The sequence below is a fragment of the Xylocopa sonorina genome, chromosome 17 (genome assembly GCF_050948175.1).
Source record: "Xylocopa sonorina isolate GNS202 chromosome 17, iyXylSono1_principal, whole genome shotgun sequence".
Classification (NCBI taxonomy): domain Eukaryota; kingdom Metazoa; phylum Arthropoda; class Insecta; order Hymenoptera; family Apidae; genus Xylocopa; species Xylocopa sonorina.
Window position 1 is genome coordinate 573,777 of NC_135209.1, and position 20,693 is coordinate 594,469.

The 20,693-nt window shown below is 38.8% G+C and overlaps 1 protein-coding gene across 1 annotated transcript; it reads right to left on the minus strand.

The window, feature by feature from the left end:
- Positions 1–15,532: 15,532 nt before the first annotated feature.
- On the minus strand, positions 15,533–19,365 carry LOC143431359 (uncharacterized). The gene is made up of 12 exons (XM_076908032.1): positions 18,871–19,365; positions 18,436–18,767; positions 18,221–18,375; positions 17,808–18,145; positions 17,503–17,629; positions 17,079–17,292; positions 16,607–16,991; positions 16,419–16,523; positions 16,141–16,311; positions 15,872–15,988; positions 15,671–15,770; positions 15,533–15,627 (listed from the first exon to the last, which is right to left on the minus strand). The coding sequence occupies exons 1-12, from the start codon at positions 19,363–19,365 to the stop codon at positions 15,533–15,535; spliced, it is 2,634 nt and encodes an 877-aa protein (XP_076764147.1).
- Between the last annotated feature and the right edge of the window lie 1,328 nt (positions 19,366–20,693).

Here is a 20,693-nt window from a genome sequence, read left to right on the forward strand (position 1 = left end):
TGTCCTCGAATGCTTACTGCTCCTTTAATTGCTTCATTTTTCTCTGTACCATTCGCCACTAGTTCAATCAAGTGTTCCATGTCAGTTTTTTTTATATGCCTGATGTTTTCAATTAACGTTTTCCAATATGTCATTAGCTTCGCCGTATCCTCGATCAGAATATCTATCATTACGTCTGATGTGCGTCTGCCTATTCGTCTATTTAAAAGTGTAGGCGTTATTCTTATCGGTAGCTTTCCCATTGTCTTGCACTTATTTCGGCTCCTGATAATTCTCCTTCCGTGTCTGTGTTTCCTTCCAAGGCTTCCTTTTTCTCCTTTATATAGGCTTTTCGCATTCTTTTCTATTTCCCTATCCTTTTGTGTCATTGACAGGGGGTTCCGAACCGCCTGCCCAACCTTTAATCTTCTGCCAGGATCCGATGGGGCCGATTCCAAATCGCGAGCCAGCAGCACATCTCAGCAGCATATACAAGCAGCCTCGCTCACGCCAAGGGTGGGGGCTGCATTCGGATTTCCATACGATTTTGTAGTAAAGTTTTATTCTTTTCCGACTGTTCGTTTTCATTTAACCGAAGGCGCTCCTGTATTCGATGCGGACTCGCTCCGATTGAACCCGCCGATCATTACATTATATTACGTGAATAAATGATCAATCAGAGCGGATCTCTGCCACTTCATAACTGCGGAAGACTTACTGCATAGCCTCATCCCTGTGAAAGTTGCGGAGGTTGCTTCCGTCCCGAGATGGTAGTGTGGTCGTGTTAGATTTAGTTATGTTAGGTTGGGTTATACTTGGGGATGTTTGTAGGTTGTTCGGTTATGTTGGATTAGATTTAAGAAAGCGTAGGTTTGATTGGTTTATGTTTAAAAAAGGTAATGTTAGATTGGGCTAGGTTGGATTAGATTTGAGTGAAGGCCGGTTAAGTCGGATTAGGTGTAACTGAGGGTAGCTTGAATTAAATTAAGTTTAGAGGGTGTTAGATTATGTTAAGCCAAGTAAGAGATAGATTGCTGATAGTTGGCAGTGCCACCCGTCGATAGTTCTTGAATTTCGGACTATTGGCAATACCAGCCGTTATTATATCATGAGTTACCGACTGCAGGCATCACCTACTGTCGATATATCGTGAGTTTCCGACCGCAAGCAACACTAGTCGTTGATAAGTCTTGAGTTACCTACTATTGGTTACACGAGCTGTATGTGAAAGCATGCGTTATCGGTTGTTGATAATACCAGTCGTCGATAATTTATGGATTATTAAGCATAAGCAGCATCAGCCGTCGGTCGATTGTGAGTAACCGACCGCCAGTAATACCATCCATCGGTAAATTATAAGTTATTCTTAATGGGAACACCCATCCGTAGTCATTTATTGACTCGTTCCGCCATCTCCTCAATCACTGCTGAAACAGAATTGCTAACAGCTTGAGCAGTTTTCACAGAGATGACTCCACTGGTCTGACAGCAACGAACGCCACATACGGATTCTTACAAAACCATTTGCCACGCGCTATTACTTCAACCAGGCATAGAATCCATTGGTATGAAAAATTATGATCTTGTGAATAATATCAAGGTATGCTTACCATATTCAAAGAAAGGCACAAATCCTCATATAGTAAATATCAGCCCAACACTAAGTATAAAAATTAATCGAATGTGGTTTCAAACTGGTGTCGCTTATATAATATCCAAGTTTGGAATGTTAATGTGTGCTCTTGGAAGAGCCGATGACTGCGAAAATGATGGTATTGCTGTGAATGCAGTCTTGTCAAAGACTGTAGTAAGTTATATATATTTCTTATTTCATTGTTAAGAAAAATAATTCTCTCAATTTAAGATTGACTTACGCACGCGTTGTTTCAGGTATACATATGGCTGCGATAGAGATGTTAGTTGGTTCAGAATCACAAAATTATAGTGGGAAGCTGGAAATAATGGGTGATGCAATGTACGCTTTTATCTTGCAAAGACAGTAAATTTGTTACTAATCAGTCTGTAATCGATGAGCCAATATTAAAAAAACTGAAGAAATGTCTGATTTTACCCATTAAGCGTGTAATCCAGGTGTGAATAATTATCTAAAGGCTTACAATTAATACAGGAATGTATAATTTATATTTTAGTAAAGAAATCAATTTATTTTACAGAATATAAATATTATTGATAAGATAAATTGTTGCCTGATTCCTTCCTAGAGGAGAATTTGGAACACATAGATTTGGATAATTATATATGACAATTGAAATGAACGAACAAATTATACAGATAAATCAGAGGAAAATATCATGCAAATATTAACTGTCATCCAAACTAATTTAAACAGCGAGTTTGTTAAAAAAACTGTAAGCTGAAATACTATATTTTTCATTATGTTAAAAAAAGTTTATTAGACTTCGTACACTACAGCACATCATAGATCAGTCTGATTAATTGTCCAAGCAACCATAATTTAAGAGTTAATTAATATCACTTTTGCAAAAATTTACAATATGTAAATTTCGTAAATTTTAATGGTGACGAAGCTGGTACACGGTTTTTGGATCTTAAAAATGCTAAAAAGGTGCGGCAGGGAGAGGAGAACCTAGTCAACCACTAAGTACAACATTAGCTATGGATTCTCAAAATTTTCTCGCAATGCTTTCTCATTAAAAAAAATGTATTTTTTACGTTCAAATTAATTAGAAATGCAAAACAATATTACTAATAACATAATATTATATATCTTTCGGAGAAATAAAACTTGCATCGACAAAGCCGTAATGGGAAACTTGAAAATTAACGGTGACCTACGAAAAGCAATGAAATTAGAGAAATTAATAGTCAATTTAAAATCAAAACATGCTTTGAAAAATTAAATACCGTCTTCTTAAAGAGAACGGACATATTAACTAATTAAAGAAAAATTATTCCTATTTATAAAAATTATGTTACTCTTTGTAAAAGTTGAATATGATAATATAAAATATTTAAAAAACTAAAGTAAAATATATTTTTATATATTTTTGTAATATATTTTGTAACGATAAATGATAAAAATCAAATAAATTACGTTTCAAAATACTTATTTATGTAGATTGAACTTTACTCATACATTTATAATAAAATGAACATAGTTATTCATATTTAATATTTTCTTTGGAAGCAATGAGCAAAGATATAGAGTACTTTGTTATTATATTTCTATCTGCTTCACAAGTTCCAAAAATAATAAAATAGGCCAACGCCAGCAAAATGTTTCATAATTATTTTATAGTTGAAAGATTATCAAGCTTTATGCCTGGATGGATGCTTATATATAAACATAACTGCCAAAATGAAATGAGATCGCAAAGTGATATTTACACACCTGCGTGCTGCAATTTTGACGTATTTAAATTTCTGATAAAAGCAAATAAATGTTTATAATCTGATTATCAATTACTAATGGAATTCTACAATTTATCCATGTAATAGTCCTTTCTTCTTGTACGCATCCTCAAATACATACATAGTAGCTTTAATCTTGATGGATTTCGTATGTGCGTGTTAGTGTGTGTGCGCGCGCGCGCGTATTTGTATAGTAGCAGTTACAAAAATACCACATAATAGATTTCATAATTTCGATTCTAGTAAATTGAGTAAAATGATAAGATTTATATATAATTATATATAATTATATAAATAATATATAATTATATATAATTATTATATATAATAATAAGATTATCTGTGGAATATCAAGGGGATGCGAAGCTGCTATTGCACTGCATACAGCACTTTTCACTGGAAGAATTTTTCTTCCAATGTGTCGACTCCAGATTTATTTAAATTATTCTCGTTTTGAAAATTAAAACTGCATGACATATCCGTTAACACAGCACGCCGGTAATCACGATACCCAACAGATCCAAGGTTCCTTTATCTGAGATTGAGGCCTGCCTTCTTTGTTTCCAAACTTCTTTACATTACGTTACATCCATAAGACTCTTTGTAGGTTACAAAGAACAGAAACGCTACATGGATTAAAAAAGTGTAATAGTGTAATTTATATAATCTTAAACATTTTAAATCCGTTTAGGTCGCTTTGCTTGTTGTATATGTTTATCACATGGCGCTGAACCAACTACTACTGCCATCATCCCTTTCTAAAATTTGGAAAATCCACCAGATCTAATGAAACCTTGCTTAGATTGTAAATGTGTTTTTACTGTATCCAGTAGAAACGAAATTACATTGACAGAAGTACCAGCTAGTTCTCCACGCCTATTTGGAACATCATTAAATCACCTTGTTAAACAATAATATATTAAATGTGACTTGGACTTTTAAATTTGAATTTATAAACATCTAACAAATGAAAATGTTTTTCTTACTATTCATATCATTATACTTTCAGTGATTTATTATGTGCTGTGATTTGATGTATTAACTGCTTGATTATATTTTACAACGAACCTTGCGTACCAAACATTGTTTTTACTCCTGATAAGAGTGGATAGTTCTTCGTTTTATATTCTTATATCGCACTGATTATAAAAGTATAAAAGAGTCGTATATATTTCTTTCAACCCGTCATAAACCAAAAATATTATTTACAAAATAATGTATTACCTATAAAATAAAGATGCATGCTGATGCGTCCCTAACTTCACCTTGTGCAATTTCTTAAATAACATGTTGTTAATTGCATGAATTTGTAACGATAAATTGAAGAAAAAAAATATATATATAATAAATGTATATATTGTATATATGTAAAACATGTACATATGTATATATGTAAAATAATTAACGAATTTTCATGCAAAAAATCGCCGTATCGAGCTAGATTATAGAAAATAATAAAATCGATTTCTTATATCTTTATTCCGTGCCGGTGTTTCTATTTTCGAATCAAAATAAATAACTTGCTTAGTTTAGTCATTTTCCCCATTCGTTTATAATTTTTATGGAAACAGCTTCCCCATTAGCTAATGTTAGCCTACGCCACTACCACGCGTGTAGCTATGGTGAGCTAATAGTGTCATTGCCACGGCCGTGTAGCCCTGTGCTATATCGCGGTGCATTAATAGTGCCGTGATACGAGTGTCGCCCCAGAACTAAGAGTATGCCGTTACGAGAGCTGCGTAGAAGCACTGTCTTTGCACAGTTCTGGCACGGAATTCGTTCCATCCGTTGTCATTAGCATACCAATCACTGGCTGTTTGGGATATTGTAGTGCATGAGACAGACTTGTCTCTTATCATCGTCAAGGAGATGGATCTTCACGCATTGTGGATTCAACTTATGTACGATCTTTTTGGTCTTCATCTTTTGTTACATTTATATTATATAAGTAACGCAGTTTTGTTATGAAATGCTCAGATTTGTAATCCTCGGGTTCTTTTATTCTTTGGTAAAGCAACTTATTCGATTAATATATATTCATGAGGCATAAACATAAATAATTAGAAAAATGTTATTAAAATGGTATTAAATATGTTGTTGAAATTATATGTTTAAGGTATGAAGGTGTAGATGCAATTAGTGTCCGATGTTTTACGTGATCCAATCGACGTATCGAGTGAGGCTATGAAATATGAAAATATTTTACTATTCCTCGACTCCTTTCCATGTTAAATGAATGATTAGTTCTGCAAGACAAGAAGCCTAAATTAATGAGATCTTTTCGAACATAATTAATTTGTAAGTAATACATTTTTTCTCTTTGAAAAATGTTCCTTTGCATAGAATAGAACGTATAGATATAATTGCCTGTTTTATATCCATTTCGGTCCAATTCTATTATAGCTTTTGAGCGGAAGTAATATTGATTATACCTGATTTTTGCAGCAGTTGTTTGTTTAACGGATTTTATTGACGTAGAAGCATCATTTGAGGGATGTATCAATCTACTTTCCAGTTCTATCACTTTCTTTTTCTGCTCGCGACTTTCCATTTCCAGTTCCGTATATTTATCCCTTATCATCATCATATATGTTGCTTAAGATTATAATAACTTTTTTGTCCTTAAATTTTGCGGATATTTCAATTAAATTTCCTTTGATTAAAGAAACGGAAATTAAAAAACAGGGACACGTACCATTTCTGGGGAACGTTGTATCGTAATTTGCATCCGAATGTTTTGAAAGGCATGCACTTTACTTAACGTTTGCAATGATTCGGAGTAAAGAAATATTCTACTTTCGTAATTGTCGGCACTTGTAATTCTAAGGCAAATACATTCATCTGCTGACGTCGTGAGCACTGTTTTTTGGCTAAATTCCAGAAAAACAAATATATGATGAGGAATATAATTAACATCGTAATATTAAATTTAACTTTGTTCATTTTTGCCTTGTTGGACACATCCATAACAATATACAGGGTGGGGCAGTAATAATCAGCACCTCAGATATCCTCAAAACTATAAGTTTCATAGAAATTTCTGCTGATATAAAATTGCACAATACAAAGGGCCCATCCGTTGATGAAAATAGTTTTTTTGTAAGTGGAGGTATGTTGGACATTTGAAGGTTACCTTCATTTTTTAAAATGAATTGGTATAATCATTCTTCCGTTATACGATAGAGTAATTTAAAACGAGTTCAACGACGTGTAACATGAAGCTATTGAAGACTATAAAAAGTAAAGAAAGGCGATAATACTTACGGTTTTGATAGTAAATGAAACATACGTTCAATTTAATAATGTTTACCGTTTACTTCACTCTGAAAAAACACTGTTCAAAGGGCATTTTAATAGTTTGCAGGATAAGTTAAACATGATAAGATTAGTATTGAAAAATCGCTTCGATTATGTTTGGTTAGGCTGTTCTTTGTACCGTTCACTTTATAAGTACTGAGCTGCGGATTCCTGAGGACAGATCACAAAATTATTGAACTATGGATGATTATCATTGTGAAATCGAATCAAAAGGTAATTAAATTCCATTACATTATAAACAAATCTTAATATTTCATTTTAAATAGTAAGATAAAATACTCTTTACAAAAGTACAAGAATGGATACATACCTCTCTGTTATTATTATTTCATAAAGAATTCTAATTGCCCATTATATAGTTCACTACGATAAAAAATTATTTATAAGAATTAGATAGGAATTTCTCTGGAAATTCTAAATATTAAATTAGAGAACCAAGCCCAAACATTTTCAATATTTACGAATATGAAAAATTTTTGAACATTCCGACAGAAAGATGTTCTAAACAGTAGATAGAAAATTCAAACAGACTATTAGGAATCCGGCCCCGGGAGGGGGCTCGTATGTGCTACCGCGCCTCTAGGGCATACACACTTAATCCTCAATCTGGACCTACCTCCCGGCTAGCCAGCGCTTCCGGTAGGGGCCAGGACATGCACCACAACTTCGTCATCTGATATAAGCCATCTCTTATACCATCCGCCCATGCACTGAGTGTGCTCTCCATCAACACTTTAGCAGTGAGAAGAAGACCTTTTCTCTCTTGACTCTGTGTCGGATGTAAGGAATTTTGTTCTACGAACTGAATGGATTAGTGTTAAGTCAATAATCCAGAACCACAACTTGTCCCATTTATATTCGATAAGGAAGAAGACCGCGGTCCGTGATGGGACGGACACACGCAAGAGTCTCCCCGACCCGCATCAATCTGAATGCCCGAGGCCACATTCCGGTGGAATCACTAGGAGGTTTGATGCGAGGCTAGGATGTGAGAGGCTAGAATCGACGCGTCATCCACCCTGTAACTTTATCACCGAGACCATCGCTATTCTTCGATACTAGGCGCCAACGGGCCACCCAACACCTGCGAACGCGTATGGTAGTTTACGGTGCACCCCACCCCAGAAAATTCAAACATTCAATTTCAATCCCAGAACGCATCTGTGACGTCGGCCGAACCTCACGGTACCTCCTGCACCCCCCCACCCTCCCCCCCGGCTCAGCCGCATACATCGCCTGCCGCCATTGCAGGGGCGAGCACACCGGCACACAATAACACAGTCCGATCGCCGAGCTAAGGCAGCCACCCTCGCACCAAGGAGTTGGACCACACTATCGCGCCTAGACGCGCATACATCAGACAGTTGGAGCAGACACCAACCATAGCCTCCGCAGGCGGACCATTCCACGCACCATGAGGAGTCGCCCACAGTTATGCACACATATTCGTATTATACTCATGTCTATAACCAAGCAAATTCTAGTATTTAAGCACACGACACTCTATGTGCATGCACGACATAACACACAAGCATAGTATAAGTCACTTCATGTGTAATCATAATTTTATAAAGCGTATTATTCATAACTAGAGTATTAGCGAAGCGCTGGAGCGAGCGCCCGACGCGCGCGGCTCACGCCGACCGCGTACGCCCCATCACGACCGTCCGCCCCACTGCGAGTGTCGAGCGTACACCCCACCGCGAGGGTCGAGCGTCCGCCCCACTCCAGGGCCCAGCGACTCCCGCGATCCGAGGAGGACGCGAATCGACCGAGAGATCAAGCCCAGCGCTCAACGATTACAGATCGAGCCAAGCGCTCATCGGAATTGTACCTCTCATGCCTCCGAGTTTTACTCCACCTCACTTGAAGGTGTTTGCTACTTCGCTTCTGTTCTAACTCAGAATTCAAGTTGCTATTTCCAATTCTAACTTTAACTTTATTCTAAAACAAGGATTCCAGTACTTAGTCATTCTTAGCATAGGGCAGTAAAGTGTAAACTTAGGTTTTACTTAGAATATATTTTATTTTTACCAGTATTTACAAATTCTCATTATTCTCAAAGCATTCCTTGCCTTATATTAAATTAAATTCATTACCGAATATCATTCAAGGAGTTTTGACTCTTAGTTGCGCTTGGTTACCGACCAGTTAGAGTGGCCCTCCGCTTACCTGCATTCATCCACAGTTCGACTAAGGAGAAGATAACCATCGTTATCCACATATCTGGATCGGCAAACTAGAGCAGCCCACTCCGCTGGTGGACCCGTATCTAGCGTTTTGGAATCCGATTTGAATGCACCGTTCCGCCACGAATAAACAAACTCAATGCGTGTATATAAATCTACTTACATACTTCGCACTGATGAATGAAATGCGACATCACGTTTAATGAAGAATTGCAAGTAAGTGTGGGAGTTACATTCTTTTGAAGTCTAGATGCAGTTACACAAAACGCGTTGCATTGAATATTACATCTTATCATGCAGCATTGACATGAGATGCTACATCGCTTTGAATGAAGCAATAGAACTCTATTACTTTGAAATGTAAACTTCTAAAAACGCTATCCCCATGCAAGGAAGGGTAGAAATTACAATCCTTTGAAGAGTAGAAGCAGAAGAGCATAATGGCATGCATAGAGCATTAACATCTACTTACATACATCGAACTACTAATATAACATGCGATATCGCGTTTAGTGAAGCATTGGTACTCTAGTTTTTCGATACGTGGACATCTAGAAGCGCTATTCCGTAGCAAGGAAGTGTGGGATTTACACTCTCTTGAAGTGTAGATGCAGATACACAAAATTCAATGCATTGGACATTACATCCTATCACGAAACATTGAAATGAGATGCGACACCGCGTTGAATGAAGTATTCAAGCTCTATTGCATCGACACATGTTGTGCATTCAGAAACGCTACGCCTTCGCAAGGAAGTGTATAAACCACATTCGTTTGCTGGGTAGAAGCATCTTAAAACGCCATCCCTCTGTAAGGGAGCGTAAGGTTCACATTCTTTTGAAGTGTAGTAGTTATAAAAATAACGCGTTGAATTAAATATTAAATCTTACACTAAACATGGGAATGAAATGTGACATCTCGTTGAATGATGTATTTGAACTCTATTGCATCGTTGCGTTGTACATCTAGAAACGCTATGCCTTTGCAAGAAAGTGCAGGATACACATTCTTTTGAAGGGTAGAAGCATCTTAAAACGCTATCCATCTGCAAGGAAGTGTAGGGTTCGCATTCTTTTGAAGTGAAGAATAGATAAACATAACGCGTTGACCTGAATATTGTATCTTACAATAAACATTCAAATGAGATGCGACATCGCATTGAATGCAGTATTCGTGCTCTAATCCATCGAGACCTTGCGCATCTAGAAACGTTATGCCTTTGCGAAGAAGTGCAGGATACACATTCTTTTGATGGGTAGGAGCATCATAAAACGCTATCTCTCTGCAAGGGAGTGTAGGGTTCACATTCTTTTGAATTGTAGGAGAGATAAGCATAACGCGTTGAATTGAATATCACATCATACATTAAACTTTGAAATGAGTTGCGACATCACGTTGAATGAAGTATTCGAACTCTACTGCATCGCCTCGTTGTGCATCTAGAAACTCTATGCCTTTGGGAGGATGCCACCCAGACACCCAGAAATGCGATTACATAGCTAGGATGTGTGGGATTTACATTCTCTTGAAGTGTTGACTAGATATACATATATATTGTGCAATGATATATAGATATACATATAGATATACATATATATGTTGCAATGAATATTAAACCTTATCATGAAACACCGAAATGAGATGCGACATCGCGTTTCATGAAGCAATAAAACTATATTGCTTCGATTCGTAGACATCTGGTGACGCTATCCCGTAGCAAGGAAGTGTGGGATTTACAATCCTTCGAAGTGTAGACGATATAAACATAACGCATAACGGTGGTGGATTCGGAAAATTGGACAGTGAAGGAGACCCATCAATCAGATGAACACTAGAATATAACCTGCAATGACGTGACCGCTACCCGCCGTCCTCTACCATGAAGAGGATGCCCTTTAGGATGTAAGAAGAATCTCAGCCCCTCTTAATCCCCTAATGAAAAGTTAAAGGTCCAGCGGCCTTGGAGTTGAGCAACGGGAGCGCGGCGCGCTAGGCGCGCCGCAATTCAGCCGATCAGGTGAACCTCCCTCAGAGAGACACCCGGGGGGGAGGCGAGAAGAGGTAACCGATGAAATCCACTGATCGATACTCCGAACAATACCGGAGCGTACAGCCTCACCCCATCAAGCAGCCCCGGAGGAGGATTCAAGAAGCCTGAGGACCGAAGAAAGATCAATTAGCAAGCGAATTGGCGAGCGTGTAGAGCAAGCGATTATACCCAATGAATGATTGTGAAAGTGAGAGAGATAGGAAAAGGGGAAATGTGCGAGAGGAATAGCCAGCCAGGACAGCCTGGAAAAGAAAGCGTGAGTCTTTATACGATAAAGCGTCCCATTTTCCTGCCGTATTTCTTTTGTTGCGTACGATATATCGTATTTTGTATCGCGAAACGGGTGGTGACGCCCGTTCATTCGCGGGGTGTTGCGTAATTCCCTTAGCCCTTATTTGTTAAACCCGTGTCGAGGCTATAAACAAAGAAGCCGTGACTTCAGTATCCCGCTAACCGAATTTGCGTACTCGGCTGGACGTGATCGAGAGAAGGAGCATTTCGAAGTTTCGAGAGTTGTACTGTCCCGGGTACCTCGGGTCGTGTAGTCCATCTCCTTGCTCCTTTGTGAGTAGCTGGCGTCCAAGAAACTCTAGTCTTGCAGCTTCGAAATACCCCCATTCCGTCGATTATTTTTGCGATCGTGAGCCTGTGAAGAGTTTTACGTGATCCATTAAATTGTACTTATTGTGTATCCTGTATTAAAAATACGTTTTCTGTTTACCGTGCTAAATAATAATCCTTTCATCAAGCTTCCCTGACTTACTGTAGACGGGTTTCTGTCACACTGTAAAGCAATTGGCTTCCAGAGATCCATGCAACACGATGGTGTATCTCAGTTCTACTATTCAAAGTTCACAATTAGAAGTATCAACAGAAATCACACCTCAGGATGTTCTAAGTAAATATTTCAAATTAACATGTATATTTATTCTTATTATATATTTTAGATAATTGTCAATAGATTACCTTCACCAAATAACCCATTATATCCAAAATTCTATTTAATTTTACACCATTTCATGACGTTCTAAGAAAATGTTCCGTATTAGTATGTATACTTACAGTCTTCGTATATTATAAATACACCCCTATAAATACGCCAATAACTGTAATTTTCTGTCCATTGCATTATGCTTATCTGCTCCTACACATCAATGGAATGTGAGTTTAACAGTTTCTTCCAACAGGATTGCGCTTCGTTGTGTCTACGTTTCAAAGCATTAGAGTTCTAATGCTCCATAAAATGTGGTGGCGCATCTCGTTTCATAGATTCAACATAAGTAAGTTATAATGTTCTAAGCAACTCATTATACTTACCTGCTTATAGAATTCAAAGGAATGTGAATTCCACAGGACCTTGCAACGGCGTTTTGTAGTACCTACGCTAAGCTAAGTAGAGCTTTGGAAGTCAATTTGTTTGACAAGTTGGCACTTCGAAGCGCTATACAGTCACATGCATCTGTAAAAATTAAATATATAGTAATGTAAAACCCAGGGAGCAAATTGTATTGTATAGAAGCTTACAACTTACTTACTTTTAAACGCAGACCTGAGAAGCGCCATCGCGTTACATGGACCATTGGAAATCAATTACATGGACAATTTCACATTCAGAAGCGCCATACAATTACATAGATATGTAGAAATTACATTCATTACAATACCTTAATAGTTGCATAGAACCTAGTAACTATATTTACGTTGTACAGAACCTTACAACATTCTTACCTTGAAACGTAGAATTGAGAAGCGTTATCGGGTTGCATGGAGATTTGGATGTCAATTACATTGGCAAGTTTATACTTAGAATTGTCTTCGAAAGGTCCATGCAACTAGATGGCGCATCTTAGTTCCACGTTTCAAAGTAAGTAAAATATATGGTCTTAAGCGACACAATTATGGTTACTAGGTTCTATGTTACTGTTTACGTAATCTATACAGATCAACGTTATTATATAGCTCTTCTAAGTATCAACTTGTTAAAGTCTTGACATCCAAATGTCCATGCAACGCGATAGCGCTTTTCAGTTCTACGTTTCGAAGTAAGTAAGTTGTAAAGTTTTATACTACGCAGTCATGCTTATCTTGTGCTGAATTATACAGTATGTATTTTCTACAGATCAATGTAACTGTACCGTTCTTCTAAGTGTTAACTTGTCGAAGTAATTAACATCCGAAGGTCCACGAAACACAATGGCGCTTCTCAGTTCAACGTTTCAATGTAAGAAAGTAGTAAGCTTCTATACAAACAAAAACGATTACTTGGTACTACATTACTATTGCATGCAATTTCTACAGATCCATGTAACTGTTAGCTCATCTAACTGTCAACTTAGCAAAATACTTTATTTTCAAAGGTCCATGCAACGCGATGACACTTCATAGTTCTACGTTTCAGCGTAAGTAGGCAAACTTCTATACAACGCTGTTATGCTTATGTGATGTTAAACTACCAAGTATGTAATTTCTACAGATCCATATAACTGTATAGCGCTTCTAAGTGCCATCTTGTCAAAGTATTTGTCTTCCAAATATTGATGCAACGCGATGACGCTACTCAGTTCTACGTGTCAATGTAAGCGTCACGAAAAATATTATAAAGTGACTTAAAAAAATACGAGTGAGCAATTATTCACTCGACTCTTCATTTAATGATTGAAATATAAAGTTTATTACAATATCGCGACGACACTTATGCAGAGTTTCACAGTATAGACCGAAAGATTAATTAAGACTGAAGACTAGTTCCCAGGACTATGTAGTTCTTAGGTGGTGGGGCAAAGACTTCAATCTTATTTCTTGGGAATCAGGGTGTCAGCAGGATGCGTGCCAGTGAGGTGATGACTCTGATCTTATTAATTGGGAATAATATCTCCAATCTTATTTCTTGAAAATAAAGTACCAACAGGATGCGTGCTAGTAAGGCGACGCTAGTTTACTTATTGATACCTCTAGTTGAGAATGTATTTGACATCACATAACCAACTAGTAAGGTTCTATGCAAACAACAACGATGCTTACTTGGTTCTACATTACATTTGCATGGAATTTCGTGAGGTCCATGTAATAGTTAGCTCTTCTAACTGTAAACTGGACAAAGTAAATGACTTCCAAAGGTCGATGCAACGAGATGGCGCTCCTTAGTTCTACGTTTCGAAGCAAGTCAGTTGTAAGATTCTATACAACGCAGTTATGCTTATCTGGTGCTACATTACAAAGTATACAATCTCTACAGCTCCATATAGCTGCACCACTCTTCTAAGTGCCACATTGTCAAAATGATTGCCTTGCAATAGTCTATTCAATGCGATGTCGCATTTCATTCTAAAACTCGAAAGTAAGTACATTGTAATGTTCCATGACATTCATTAAGCTAATCTGTTTATATGCTTCAAAATAATGTGAATTCCACAGGTTCTTGCAACAGGATTGTATTTCGTAGTGTCTACTTGCCAGATCAATATAGTTCTACTGCTCCAATCAATGCGATGGCGCATCTCAGTTCAGCGTTTTAAAATAAATAAGTTGTGATGTTCCGTGCAACAAATTAAGCTTATCTGACTCTACACATTCAAGACAATATAAATTACACAGTTATATGCAACGGGACGGCGCTTCACAGTATCTTCGTGTCAAAGCAATGGAGGCTTAATGCTTCATGCAATGCGATAGCGCATCCCATTACAATGTATCAAAGTAACTAAGCTGTAATATTCTATGCACAACATTATGCTTATCTGCTTTCACACTTCAGAAGAATGTGAATTCTACAGTTGCACGCATCGGGATGGGACTTCATAGTGCCTGCGTATCAAAGCAAAAGAGTTACAATGCTCCATGTAATGCGATGGTGCATCTCATTTCAACGTTTCAAAGTATGTAAGCTGCAACCTTCTATGCATAGCATTATGCTCATCTGTCTGTACACCTTAAAAGAATGTGAATTCCACAGTTCCATGCAATGCAATGTCAAATATCATTCCAACGATTCAATGTAAATAAGTTGTAACATTCTATGCATAGCATTATGCTTATCAGCTTCTACAACTCAATAGAATGTTAATTATACAGTTCCTTGCAACGTGATGGCTCTTCATAGTGTGTGCTTTTCAGAGCAATAGAGTTTTGAATGTACCATGAATTGCGATGACAAATCTCATTTCAACGTTTCAAAGTACGTTAGTCATAATGTTCTATGCACTATGCTTATCAGTTCTCTATACCTCAAAGGAATGTAGGTTCCACTGTTTCTAGCAACTGGATTGCGCTTCATGATTTTTAGGTGTCAGAGTACTAGAGCTGTTATGCATAACGCGATGCATAAAACATTACAGCTTGTTCCACCAACCATCATATTACATGGAGCATTAAGACTCCATTGCTTAGGCACGTGGACCCCATGATGCGCCATTCCGTTGCAATGAACTGTAGAATTCCATTCCTTTGATGTGTAGAAGCGTATAAGTTTCCACATGCGTTGTCTATAAGAGTACAACATACTTACTTTGATACGTTGAAATGAGATGCGCTATTGTATTACATGGAGCATTGGAATGCTTTTGCTTTGATACGTAGACACTAGGAAGCGCCATCTCGCTTCTTTTAATGTGTCGATGCAGGCATGCATAATACGTCGTATGAAATATGTGGAGCGGTCCGGAATTTGACTTTTCTATTCGGTGGCGCTTTCAGAAAAACTGCAAGGTTCACGCGTACGTTTCATTTTGTAAGCATCTTCACTCGTCAAGCCTCCAAGATTAACTGAACTCTCTTTGGCAGCCGAATCATTTGTTTCTTTTGTTTCTTTATGCGTTTTCCGTGACTCCTCGCGAATTGGAGCCTTACATGTGTGCGTAGTGGAACGGTATCAAAACACTCTCATATACAACACGTATGTATCTTATATTCTTAACAGTGAGAACGTAACCAGAAGGAAAATACATCAATAACTGTAATAGGTGACCATTTCACCTTCTGCAATGAATTCAACTTAATTTCTCTACTGTTTTTAAACTGCGCAACAAATGAAACTAACTTTTCGCGATAGTTTAATGGAGACTGTGAAAATTGTAACAATGCGTAGGACTCATAATTCTAACTTATCTAGATATCTATTTAGATTAAGGATATAAATTATTTTATTCCTATCTTGTCTATACTATATACCTCTTACTACTATCTTATTAGCTACCTTTCTATTCCAACCCTACTACTAATATCCTTATAATTGGTACCATACTCGGTAGTGACATTGTATTTTTGTTGGTGTCCTCCAATATGTACGTTGGTTTTAACCTATCTATCGTTATTCGGACGTCTTTCTCGCACATTCTTACTTCGAAAATTTTCTTGCTTCTAGATATTACTTCGAACAGTACTTCCTACGGATTTTGCAACGGTCTTTTGACAGACGTACGAAGACGTGTGAGGTGGTTGTCAAGTCTTTAATTACAAATACCTTCTATTCACCGTGTCTCGATGCTTCGACTGGGCAAATCTTTCTAAAGTGAGCCTGTAATTGTCTAATCGTTTTCGCTAGCTCTATTGCATTGCCGGTCGTTGCAGGGAAATACTCGGATGGCAAGCGAAGTTTCTGGCCGTATACCAACTATGCGGCTGATGCTGCTATGTCTTTGCGATAGACCATTCGAATGCTTAGCAAGACTACAAGTAAACCATCCGCCCAGGTCCCATCATCGTGTACTTCAATACTGCTTTTAATTGCCTGTGGAAGCCTTCCACAAGGTCGTTTTCGCCGGGATGATACGGGATAATTTTAATGTGATTTGTTCTTAATATCGCATTCAAACAATGGAATAACTGCGGCGTCCCAAAACTCGTGACCCACTCCGCGACGAATGCTCTCGCGACTGTTTCTGATTCGATGCTCTCAATGGCGAATGCTTCGGGCCATCGAGTGAAACGATGGACGCAGGTGAGATAGAATTTGTCGCGTCGCGGTGTTGGTAGCGGTTTTACTAGATCGCATCGTATCGTGGGCGTGATCGCTTCTACGCGTGACAAGGTCACCGCGATTTCATTGCTTTTCCTGCTAATATGCCTTATATAAATCGTAAATTGGCTGATGAAATCAAGGTACCTGAACTGTCATGGCGTACACTTTTCGGGCTTCTAATTAAACGCGTACGTTAAAGGTTTGTGATCGGTGTAGACGACGAATGAGCGACCGTCTACCACGTGTCGGAATTTCCTGATTGCGGAATATATCGCAAGCAATTCCCGATCATATGCGCTGCACTTTTTCTGAGCAGACGAGAGAGTCTTCGCACGGAACGTTAGCGGTTCCCACGATTTGCCTAATCGCTGCTGCAGTGTTGCGCCAAGCGCGAAATCTGACGCGTCTACGACAACCGCGAGTCATGCTGAGCTCGACGGGTGGACTAATAACGTAGCGTACACCAACGCGTTTTTTAGCCTCTAGAAAGCTTCTTTGGCTTCGGGTGACCAATGAAGTGCCGCGTATTCCTTTGGCTTCCCTTTTAGAAGCACGTTAATTGGAGCTTGCAGGTTCGCGGCGGTACGTATGAACCGACGATAGAAATTGATCATACCGAGAAATTTACGTAGCTGTTCGATCGTTTTTGGCTTGTGAAATTGAAATATTGTGCGTACTTTATCAGGTAATGGCTTTGTGCCACGTTTGTCTACACCTGCGTTCGTCACCCCAAAAATATACTTCTGGTACGGGGAATACGCATTTCGATGTATTGACTACGATTCCGTAGTTTTCTAGTCGTCCAAAGAGTTTTCGGAAATGTTTCTTATGTTTGGTCTCGTCGTTAAATGCGAATAGTATATCGTCTAGGTACGCATAACAGAAGTCTAGACCTCTAGTAGTACGGAATCATTGAATAACTGGAACGTTTGCGCGGCATTTCGCAGTCTGAATGGCATCGATACATATTCGAATAATCCGAACGGCATTGTAATCGCGATTTTCAGGATGTCGTTCGGGTGCACCAGAATTTCGCGGTACGCACGTACCAAATCTATGGTCAAAAAGATCGTCTTCCCGAACAGCATCCGCCAAAAGTTCTCTATATGTGGTATTGGGTGTCGATCGTGTATCGTCCTTGCGTTTAACGCTTTGTAGTCGCCGAAGGATCTCCATCCATTGTTCTTTTTCTAGACCATACGCAAGGCTGAGGCCCATTGGCTTCTCGATGGTCTGATGTGGCCTCGGCTCATCAAATCCTCAAATTCCGCCTGCACGAATTTGTACATTTTAGGAGAATGACTGCGCTGTTTCGCGTAAGTCGGCGGCCCGACTTGTAGTGTGAATATGATGTACTACGTCGTGTTTGCACCTACTCGTGGCCGCTGTAGGACGTGTGATGCTTGGGAATTCGGCGAACATCTGATTGTATGCGCAGTTGTCGCCGATCGTCCGTCTCGGTGGTGTGGCGTCGTCAGTGAGTCGTCCCCTGGCAGAAAGTGACGTCGTCTAGACCAGCAGTCATTTGTTGCCGAGATCCACCAGTAACCCGTACTGGCTCAGGAAATCGACGCCGATCATAGACCTGGAGATGTCCACATTGATGACACTCCATGGAAATGCACGTCGGAGTCCCATGTTCAGGTTAATCGTCCTGTCGCTGTAGATATTTATTACAATGTTGTTAGCCGCACATAGCTGGTACTCTGTCATCTGAATCCGGCCTTTGATATGCGTGCGAGGATACACGCAAAGGTCTGAACCGGTATCAATCAAGACTTCTTCCTTCGTTGCGCGATCGGTGACGAACAAGCGGCTAGTCGCTGGACCCTTACTGGTTGCCGCGTTCATTGACATCCCTCCTCGTTTCCCGAAAGGAAACTGCACAGCGAACGGTACCGCGTGAATGAGGTTCCAAATTTCCAGTGGTACCAACAATGTTTGAGCTTGGCTGGTGAACTATTGCGAGTAGCAATCTTCGAACTCGAGCGGCGGCTGCAGAATCTCGTGTCTGGACGCGAATTTGAGAGCAAAATTTTCGATGCTCCGATATTTGGAGCTCCAATCTTTTCAATCGTTTTAATAAGAGCTCGGTGGTATTAATCGGCGTTATGCTAGTTACCTGCTGTGCGGTCCCATCGAGGATTTGGTCCGCTGTTCTGGCTAATTTGTTTAGCAGGAGGTCTGTTTGGGCCATGACAAAAGCCCTGGCCATAGCCGGGTGGCGAACGGACCAGAACGGCCTTAAGAATTCATCGGACACCGTAGTTCCTGCCAGGTCCCTCATATGACATAAGAACTGCGCTGGCGTCCTATCTCCTATTTCCTCCTGTTTTAGTAGACGATGAATCCTTTGTGCTTGCAAGAAGGATAATCTAAGCACTTGTTCTGCCTTCAGCGTTTCATACTTCTGAGTCTCCACCGGGTTGCTAAAAATATCTTGAACTTCAATGGCGTACTTTGGTTCTAACTGAGACATTCTTTAATCGAACTTTGTACTGCCGGCTGAGACGCTGTTCATTATCGATACGATCATAACGAATGTATGAACTTAGCCAGAGCGAAAATACATCAGTAAACGTCAAGGATGGCCATTTCATCTTTCACAATGAATTTCAGTTCATTTCTCTGTCATTAAATTTCGAGGTAAATGAAACTAACTTTTGCACTGCTAGCCGCTACAGGCATTCCAGCTTACTTGCATTGAAAGACTGATATGAGATGCGCCATCGCATTGCATGGAAAATTGGAACTTCATTGCTTTGACACTCGGACACTATGCAGCGCCATCCCGTTGCATGGAACTGTAGAAATCATCTTCTTTTGAAGTGTAGAAGCTGACGGGAATTATGCTATGCAGAGAAGGTTACAGCTTACTTGCTTTGAAACGTTGAAATGAGAAGAACCATCATGTTGCACAGAATATTTTTTATTACTTATGATGAATTATAGGACTGAGATGCTCCACCTTGTTGCAAGGAAACTTAGAAGCTACTAACATTGACAAGTAGACACTCTGATGCGACATCCCATTTCGTGAAACTTTATGAGTTACTTTGAAACGTAGGACTGTGAAGCAGCATCGCATTACATGGAGATTTAGAAAGTGTTCACTATGAAACGTAGAAATGAGAAGCGCTATGATGTTGCATGTAGCTTTGCATCTTACGTACTCTGAATCGCATATAGTGATACGGACCATCACTTTACATAAATATATAGAACACACATTGCTTTAAACGTTGAACTGAGAATTTGAGAACTTCCTTTGATACGTTGATAGTGAGGAGCTCTATTGGATTTCATAGACCTTCAGAACTTACTTGCTATGAAACGTAGGCAAATAAGGACCATCGCGTTACTTAAAACTTTAGAACTTGCTTACGTCGACAAAGATTTCTATTGGCTTCGTCCGATCTTTTAGAAGAGTTCTTGACAAACCACTTACTTTTCACGTTTGCAATATTTTTAAATGTATTCGAGCTGTAATCGTTTAAGTTTTAAAATGATCAGTTAGTGTTGATTAGTATTTAGTAACTTGGTTATAAACATATCTGCATAAGATTTAATCCATATGTTTATAAGCCTGAAATTTATGCAGTCATTTGTTAATCACTTATTGCTCAAACAGCAAAGATTCTGACCGCTTCAGAATGATTGACTTTCATTAATTTTCTTAAAAATTGAAATACTGTCCAACTGCTTGCATTAAAGATTGTAATTAAGTTTTCCAAAATATTTTACCTCTTATAGATGAATTCTGGAATTGAAATTGAATGTTTTATTTTTCTAACTCCTGTTTAGAAC

What these genes read in the sequence shown, in the direction of transcription:
- LOC143431359 (XM_076908032.1), bottom strand. Translation starts at nt 19,365, where the DNA reads ATGTCTCAGTTAGAACCAAAGTACGCCATTGAAGTTCAAGATATTTTT. An exon ending in ACCGATCACAAACCTTTAAC is followed by an intron (nt 16,992 to 17,078) that starts GTACGCGTTTAA and finishes GATTTATATAAG; the next exon opens with GCATATTAGCAGGAAAAGCA. An exon ending in CACCTATTACAGTTATTGAT is followed by an intron (nt 15,771 to 15,871) that starts GTATTTTCCTTC and finishes CACACATGTAAG; the next exon opens with GCTCCAATTCGCGAGGAGTC.